Raw genomic sequence first — 8,454 nt, forward strand, 5'->3', positions numbered from 1 at the left:
GAAGCTTCCTCCAATGGACTTGAAGCAGCTCAGGTAAGAGGGGTGGACAGGTTTCGTTCAGGATGACGACCAATGGCGAACGGAGTCTTCTGACTGACGCGTCCTCCCCCCCGGCCCAATGAGGATTGGAGGGGAGCGGGGGGCCCGGGCCAGAGCGACTTCGGCCGTGGCCAGTGGCGTCTGGCGGTGGGCGGGGCTAGCGGCCGAACGACGGGTGTGCCGTCCAATGGCGAGTGCAGGAGCGGGCGACTCCGGCCAGGAGCGCCGTGGAGGCTGAGGGAGGGGGAAAAGCTCTACAGTGGAGAAGCAGGAAGTAGCCGCGCGGAGGAACGGAGGCGCCCGGCAAGGCGGCGGCGGAGGCGGCGGCGGCGGCGGCGGCCGGGCACAGCTCGCTCGCTCGGCGTCAGCCCGGCCCCGGAACAAGTAAGCCCGCCCCGGGTGAATACCCGCCCCCGGCCCCGCCCCCAACAGGGGGCGGGTAAATGCCCTCCCCTCCCCCACCCGGGTAAATCCCCCTGCTCCGGGGGAAGCGGCGGGGGGGGGGCTGGGGGAGGAGAGCCGCGCCGCCGAGATGCTGCTCCGCCGCCGCCGCCCGCCCGGGCCCGGCCTGGGCTGGGCCAAGCCCCGGCAGAGCCGCGCGCCCGGCAAGTCAGGTAAATACCCGGGGGCCGCGGGCGCCCCCCGGGGCCGGAGGGGGGCGCGGGGCGCCGGCCCGCACCCCCGCCCCGGGGCCGGCCCGGCCCGGAGGCCCGAGGCCTGCGAGGTCAGCCCTGCCCCTCCCCCGCCGCCGCACCCCAGCTCGCGCCCCCGGGGAGCCGGGGGCCCCGCCCCGCCGCGCCCCGGGGGTCCCCGCGCGGAGGCTGCGAGGGGAGGCGGGGCGGGGCCCCCGGGGCCGCCAGCGCCCCTCCCCGCAGCCTCAGTTTCCCCTGCGCGGCCCCGCGGCCCTCCCCTCCCCCACCGGCCGGCCCGGGCCTGCGCGGCCTCGGCCCTGGGGCAGGAGAGGAGAGGAGGGGGCGGCGGCCGGGGCAGGGGGGGCGCCGGGCCCCGGGCCCCGGGCGGCAAACAAGTGGCGGGGGCCCCGCCGAGACAAAAGCCGGGGCGCCTCGGGGCCCCCAGGGGCCCCTCGCTCGGCCCCGCTGCCGCCCGCAGGGACTCCGGTTACCGGCCCGGGGCTGGGGACAGGTGAGGGAAGCGGGCCCCGGAGGCCGGCGGCGTGTGGGGAGGGGGAGGGGCGCCCCCCGGGGGCCGAGGCGCTGCGGGCAGTGAGGCACGGCCATGCCCTGGCACCCCTCCCAAGCCCCGGGAGATCCGCTTTGCTCTCGCCATCCCTTGCCCTGGGAAGAAAGGAGAAGAGAGGAGGGGCTGGCTGAGGGAAGCCTGGGGAGCTGAGCAGCAGGTGTTTGTGACTGAGGAGAGGCCCAGAGCTGGGCCTTTTGTGGCCAGATTTGCTGTCATTGTCTCTGGGTCTCTCTGCCCCCTAATCTCTGTATCTAGTCTTCCCAAATCCGTTCTTCACATTGATCATTTGTATTCCCTTCCAGTTGCCGAGAATCACCCCCACCTGGCCAGATTTGAATTCTGTGGGATGGCCACGGGTGGGTTCAGGGGCCCCGACCTCAGATTTCCCTTGCTCGCCCATCCTAGACTGTAGCAGATCTGTCAGGTCCTCGTTTGATCTGAATTTGACAAGACATCACATTCTTTGTATAGCGCTTTGCATTTTTGATTTGATTTGATTCCTAACAAACCTCGCAGGGAGCTGGAATGATTCTCTACTTTTTATTGGTAACTTCTGCTGGATTTGAACCTCCCTTGTGCCCCGCTTGCCTTTGCCTTTCTCATCTCTGTGGGCCTCCTTTGACCCACAGATGACTTTCATTGATCCTGGGGCCAACCTCGAACCTCCATCAGTATCTGCATCGATGTCTGCGCAGTTACTGAGTAATTGTTTTTCTTTGCTGAACACTCAGCCGAGTGATGGAGTCACTTCGAGGACAGGTCCCTGTCTGGGTCTAAAAGTTGTCAGCTGCCTGAATTCCCCAAGACCCTTGCTACTGTACCCATCCATACTTGTACACATCCCCATCTGTTTCTCAGGCTTTCCATGTTCACCTCACCTCAGCATCTTCAACTTCCTTGACCCTTCAGATCCCTCCCTTCCCACTGTCCTTCTCTGGCAGCTCTTTTGAACTTTGCCCCATTAGATCCTCCAGGTGGGTTCATCTGTGGCTCATCTTCAAGGAGTTAGTAAATTCTATCCACTCAACTCCCCCTAATAGTTGGAATCCTTGCTCCCCCCCCCATGACATCATACCAATACAAACTTTCATGACTAGTGATGACCTAATTATCATCCTGGAAACATCTTTCTTAGAGATGGTCATTCTACTCCTGAGAAAACTTTAGTGGTTTCCTTTTGCTTAGCAGGACTGTATATAATCTGGCTTTATTCTCCTCTTCCACCCTCATGTCCCATCTTTCCCATCTCCCTCCGTTCTGGGCTTTACCTCAATCCATGTCAACTCCATGCTTTTTTTTCCTGGAAATACTCAACCTCGCTCTCCTTCCCTGATGGATTCCTCCAGTGTCCTAGAGTCCAGGCCTTCCTTGCTGTCCCCTTCAGATCTCAGGTTATTGTTTTAGAATTCTTTTATCCACTCAGGATCATAAGCTCATAGATCTAGACCTGGAAAGAGATCTAGGCCAATCCCTTCATTTTACAGATGAGGAAACTTGAGGCCCCAGGAGGTTAATGGAAAGATTTGAATCCTGCTGCTCTGACTGCAGAGTTTTCTTGCTCCCTCCCCTTATTATGTATTCTAGTTGAGTAGTCATTTTGTCCCCTGCCTAGACTGTAAGCTCCTCGAGGGCAGAGCTGGCGCCTGGTGGAGACTTTGTATCTGTCTCTGTGCCCCACTGAACTCTGCCCTCGATAAATGACGGTTGTATTATATCTCCAGTCTGAGGGTTCCTAACCAGGCCACAGAGGGGAAAGGTTGGGGATGTGAAAAGAAAGATGACCCCTCCCTGAAGTCTCAATCCCTCCCTCTTATTCCCTCTTTCCCCAGGTGTAGGTCCCACCCCCACTATGGGGGACATGAAGACCCCAGACTTTGATGACCTCCTTGCTGCCTTTGACATCCCTGATATTGATGCTAATGAGGCCATACATTCAGGGCCTGAGGAAAGTGAGGGGCCTGGGGCCCAGGGGAAGGCAGAACCCAGTGGTGGGGGCTCTTCTGGGGAAGGCCTAGGGGCTGCTGGAGACGGACCCTCCGACCATAGCCTTCCCCATCCAGACACCTCTGCTGTCAGCGTCATTGTCAAAAACACTGTCTGTCCCGAGCAGCCTGATTGTGTGGGTGGGGATGGTGCCCGAGTAGGGTCAGGGCCCAGGGAAGGGCCCGTGGGACCCCGCCAACTACAGAATGGTTTTGGGGGTCCTGAGCCAGCCCCCTCCAGAGCTGCCCGCTCCCCAGTTCCTCCCAAAGGAGAGAATTGGAAAGACAAAGCAGGGGAAGGGAAGCCTTCCTTGGGCCTCTTTGCACATTTTGGGCCTGAGCCCCGGGACCCAGGCCCCTCGCCTCCTTCTGCCCCATCCCATGAGGGGGCCCTGACCTCACCCCCTTTCTCTACCCCTTTTGAATTGAGCCAGGAAAATGGTCCTTCTCTGCTGCCACCTGATTCTTCCCGATCCTCAGGAACTACAGAGCCAGGCAGTGACAGCCCCCGTCATCCTTCTGGCTCCGGCAGGTCTGGGGTGGCCAACAGCCCCAGAGAGGTGGGCATCCTTCCTAGCAGTTCACCTGCCCAGGTGGGGGGGCCCCCTTCTTTTAAGTCATTGCCAGCCTCAGGAAATCCTCCCAGCTCCCCAAAGCCACAGGGCACCAGTCCACCAAGGGATGAAGAGGAAGAAGATGAGGGAACAGCTGACAAGTCTGCCCCTGCCACCCCTCAGAGCCCTTCGAGTGGAGCTGAGGCAGCTGACGAGGACAGCAATGACTCGCCAGCCTCTTCCAGCTCTTCCCGACCTCTCAAAGTTCGTATCAAAACTATTAAAACCTCCTGTGGGAATATCACAAGAACCGTGACGCGTGTCCCCTCAGACCCTGACCCCCCTCCCGCTGCTGTCCCCCCACCTGAAGGTGCCCTCCCGGCTGAGGCTGGCTTCCCTAAGGTCCCTCCAGTGACCTCTGCCCCTGAGAGCCCCAAAGTGGTGAGTGTCCAACTAGGGGATGGCACAAAGCTGAAGGGTACAGTGCTTCCAGTGGCTACCATCCAGAACGCCAGCTCTGCCATGCTGATGGCAGCGAATGTAGCCCGTAAGGCTGTCGTCCTGCCTGCTTCAGCCACCCCCAAGGCCATGGCCAAAAGCATTCTTGGCTCAGTGCCCCAGACCCTGCCCAAATCTGAGGGGAGGGCAGCTTCGGGAAGCGGGGGCCAGAAAGTCAACGGTGCCTCTGTGGTGATGGTCCAGCCCTCCAGGCCCACAGGGGCAGGGGGCACGGTGATCTCTCGGACCCAGTCTGGGCTGGTGGAGGCTTTCAACAAGGTCCTCAACAGCAAGAACTTGCTGCCGGCTTATCGACCTAATCTGTGCCCCCCGATGGAGGCAGGACTGGCTCTTCCTCCTTCTGGGTATCGCTGCCTGGAATGTGGGGACGCTTTCTCCTTGGAGAAGAGCCTGGCGAGACACTATGACCGCCGCAGCATGCGGATCGAGGTCACCTGCAACCACTGTGCCCGCCGGCTTATCTTCTTCAACAAGTGCAGTCTCCTGCTCCACGCCCGTGAGCACAAGGACAGGGGGTTGGTCATGCAGTGCTCTCATCTCGTCATGCGGCCCGTGGCCCTGGACCAGATGGTCGGGCAGCCGGACATCACACCTTTGGTGCCTGTGGCTGCACCTCCCACGGCTCCCCTGCCCCCAATTATTTCGGTGAAAGGGGAAGGGGCACCCGAATCCCTGGCATTGCCCCCATCAGCAGACCCGCCTCTGGCTTCTGCGCCTCCCTTGACCTACACCTGCTTCCGCTGCCTCGAATGTAAGGAGCAGTGTCGAGATAAGGCTGGCATGGCTGCTCACTTCCAGCAGGCCGGACCCCCAGCTCCTGGGGCCGCCAGCAATGTGAGTCAACCTCCTCCTAGGGAAGCGGGTGAGGGGCTCAGCAGGGCCAAGAAAGTGCTGTGGTGGGAGGGGGTGTTGAAGGAGGAGGCCTGGCCAGGCAGGGAGAGGCCACATGCTGACTTGGGACGTGTGTCTGGGGACCTGGGGGGTCCAGAGGGGCCTCTGGGTGACCATCGCCTGATTTTCCAGGTGTGTTCAACCTGTCCCATGATGCTTCCTAATCGCTGCAGTTTGAATGCCCACCAGCGCATGCACAAGAGCCGCCCCCCCCACGTCTGCCCTGAGTGTGGGGGAAACTTCTTGCTGGCCAACTTCCAAGCCCACCTTCGGGAGACCTGTCTGCACTTCTCCCGCCGTGTCGGATACAGGTACCCACTGCCCTCTGATTTCCGTCTGCCCTGCCCTCTGATTTCTCTCCCCTGTGTCTGCCACAGGCTGGCCACTGACCTCTCCCTGCTTTCCTCTGGAGGCTTGCCTGACTCGGGCCCTTTCCCCACTGAGGATCCTTCGTCCAGGCTATAAGCCTTTGGCACTGTGGGCCAGATGATTGAGGGTTTGGGGGCTCCCTGCTCATCAGGGCCCTCTCCCCCCAGGTGCCCCAGCTGCTCTGTGGTCTTTGGTGGGGTCAACTCCATCAAGTCCCACATCCAGACATCCCACTGCGAAGTTTTCCATAAGTGCCCCATCTGTCCAATGGCCTTCAAGTCGGCTCCCAGCGCCCATGCTCACCTCTACACTCAGCACCCTGGCTTCAGCACCCAGGAAGCCAAGTGAGACCCTGGGAGCTGGAGGTTTGGAGGGCAGGGGATGGAAGGGTGGGGCAGAGACCAACCACAGCCTCCGTGGAATTGGGGGGGGCCTAGCTCGGGGGCAGGAAGGGACATGCCCTCGACCACTCCCTGCCCACCTCACCAGGCTCATCTACAAGTGCGCCATGTGTGACACGGTCTTCACCCACAAGCCCCTCCTCTCCTCACACTTTGATCAGCACCTGCTGCCCCAGCGGGTCAGCGTCTTCAAGTGCCCGTCCTGCCCATTGCTTTTTGCTCAGAAGAGGACCATGTTGGAGCACCTCAAGGTGGCCTTGGAGAAGGACCAGAAGTGGGGGGGGGTAGGCTGGCTTTTTGGGCGTGGGGAAGGCCAGGCTGGAATATTTATGGGGCCAGAGGGCCACTTAGGAGATGGGGGTTGTGGGAAAATGAAGTGGGGGTGGGTTGAGCCATTGAGAAGTTCCTCTTTCCCCTCATCCCCCCCATCGTGACTCCCCTTCCTTCTCTCCCTCCCACAGAACAGTCATCAGGCTGGGCGGCTGGGAGAGGAAGCTGGGGGGAAAGGGACTGGGGGTACCCTGCTCACCCCTAAGTCTGAACCTGAGGAATTGACTCTGTCTCGGGGTAGGGCAGGCCCTCCCACAGAGGAGTCATCTTCCTCTACAGAAGAAGAGGAACCCCCTAGTTCCCCTGAGCCCCCCCGACCAGCTAAGAGGTCCCGACGTGAACCACGGGGGAGCAGGGGCAGCAGGGGTCGGGGTGGGGGACTTGGGGGCTGGACCTGTGGTCTCTGCCATTCCTGGTTCCCTGAACAAGATGAGTATGTGGCCCACATGAAGAAGGAGCATGGCAAGGTGAGGGGGAAGCAGTGCCCGGGCTCTGCAGCTTGTGGTGGGAGGCCTGGGGCCGATGATGGGGTGGCGTGGCCCCAGGTGGGCGGCCAGGTCCCTGGACCTCCTGCTGGGGTCTTTCCCCCCTGACCCCCCCCTTCTCCTTCCACCTCTTTGCAGTCAGTGAAAAAGTTTCCATGCAGACTTTGTGAGCGTTCCTTTTGCTCTGCCCCCAGCCTGAGGCGCCATGTCAGGGTCAACCATGAGGGCATCAAACGTGTCTACCCCTGCAGGTAACTACCCTCTGTCCAGCTGGCAGCTTCCCCACTTCCCCTCTTCCCCTGCAGGAGAGCCCATGCAGCCCCCTCCTTCTGCCCCCTCAGGTACTGCACGGAGGGCAAGCGCACTTTCAGTAGCCGGCTCATCCTGGAAAAGCACGTCCAAGTCCGACACAGGCTGCGGCTGGGTCCCCAGTCCCCGAGCCTGGCGGGTGTCCTTGCCCGGGGTGGCACCCAGGTACCCAGGGACCGGTGGGGTGGCGCTTAGTTAGAACGCACAAGTCCTGGGAGGAGGTGAGTGGTCACTCTTCCCACTGACCGGTTGGTTTCCTGGCTCCTCCCCAGGGTTCTGGGCGTAAGCGCCGCCCATCCTCAGACTCCTGCAGCGAGGAGCCAGATAGCACCACACCGCCAGCCAAGCCCCTCCGAGGGGGACCTGGGGCTGGCGGCCGGATGTCCTCACGCTACCGGGCCGCAACTGGGGCCGAACAGGGTCACGTGGGTGGGCTTCGGGGTGATGAAGGGGCCTCGCAGTGTCGGGACTGTGGCCTCTGCTTTGCATCTCCCGGTTCCCTCAGTCGACATCGATTCATCAGTCACAAGAAGAGAAGATGCGCAGCACTTCCTGGGGGGGTAGCAGGGGAGGCAGAGGAGGTGGCTCCCCAGTCAGGGCCTGAGCTGGAAGGAGGGGACTCGCCCCTGCCTGCTTCTGGGGGTCCTCTGGCCTGTAAAGTCTGTGGCAAAGGCTTTGACAGTCCACTCAACCTCAAGACCCATTTTCGAACCCACGGCATGGCTTTCATCCGGGCCCGACAGGGAGGCAATGGAGACAGCTAGGTTACCCCCCCCCCCCCCACAGGAAGTTCTTGGAGCAGTTAGGACAGAGTGGGGGCTCTGCCCTCTTAATGCCCAGACTGGGAGGGGAATTCCATGCCCCCCCCTTTCCTGAGGGACTCTAGTCATTCCTCTCTCCCCTGCCCCACATTGGGTTTGGCACCTGTGTCCTTGATAGGACCTTTCTTTTCCCATTTCCCAACCCAACACTAATCATCACCCCCTCAGGCCTTTAGTGTGTAGTTGGGGGTTAGAAAACCCGGGTCTACTTTGGTTTCAGAGGCACTCCTGGTATCCCAAGGCCCACAGTCTCCTTCCCCTTCTTGGTCCTCCCAGTCTTAGGCACCAGGAGAGGAGCTGCTGCCCCCAGCCTCCCTTGCTCCAGGCCCAGCCCCTACAGTGCCTTTCACTTCTTTTTTTTTCTGAAACTCCATGGGAGGTTGGTGGGCACCAGGGAGGGAAGAAGGGGTAGGTACTCAGGAATCCTTTATTCTTGTAGTAATAAGAATAATTAATAATATTAACAATGAGAGGGAGGGGAGCACTCAGCCCATTAAAACTGCTAGTGGTTTAATCCTGGTTCCAGCTTCTACTTTATGCGCCTTGGGCTTGGC

The 8,454-nt window shown here is 60.9% G+C and overlaps 1 protein-coding gene across 5 annotated transcripts; it reads left to right on the forward strand.

Annotated features, from left to right (window-relative positions):
• The first annotated feature begins 315 nt into the window (after positions 1–315).
• Positions 316–8,432, forward strand: ZNF687 (zinc finger protein 687). 5 transcript variants are annotated; one of them, XM_074188819.1, is made up of 10 exons: positions 3,102–3,188; positions 3,656–3,781; positions 3,868–5,128; positions 5,318–5,496; positions 5,722–5,898; positions 6,044–6,206; positions 6,417–6,752; positions 6,909–7,021; positions 7,112–7,244; positions 7,352–8,432. In XM_074188819.1, exons 2-10 carry the CDS (start codon positions 3,660–3,662, stop codon positions 7,841–7,843), a joined length of 2,976 nt encoding a protein of 991 aa, XP_074044920.1. In that variant the 5' UTR covers positions 3,102–3,188; positions 3,656–3,659; the 3' UTR covers positions 7,844–8,432. The 5 variants fall into 5 exon arrangements, with proteins under 5 accessions (XP_074044917.1, XP_074044916.1, XP_074044918.1 ...); XM_074188816.1 differs by adding an exon at positions 316–423 and having other exon boundaries at positions 3,069–5,128; XM_074188815.1 differs by adding an exon at positions 482–653 and having other exon boundaries at positions 3,069–5,128.
• The last annotated feature ends 22 nt before the right edge of the window (positions 8,433–8,454 follow it).

This window comes from Macrotis lagotis, chromosome 5 (genome assembly GCF_037893015.1).
Source record: "Macrotis lagotis isolate mMagLag1 chromosome 5, bilby.v1.9.chrom.fasta, whole genome shotgun sequence".
Classification (NCBI taxonomy): Eukaryota; Metazoa; Chordata; class Mammalia; order Peramelemorphia; family Peramelidae; genus Macrotis; species Macrotis lagotis.

Coding starts and splice junctions, on each gene's coding strand:
- ZNF687 (XM_074188815.1), top strand. CDS start 572: ATGCTGCTCCGCCGCCGCCGCCCGCCCGGGCCCGGCCTGGGCTGGGCC. Junction 6,207..6,416: donor CCATGTTGGAGCACCTCAAG/GTGGCCTTGGAG, acceptor TCCCTCCCACAG/AACAGTCATCAGGCTGGGCG. Junction 7,022..7,111: donor AAACGTGTCTACCCCTGCAG/GTAACTACCCTC, acceptor CTGCCCCCTCAG/GTACTGCACGGAGGGCAAGC.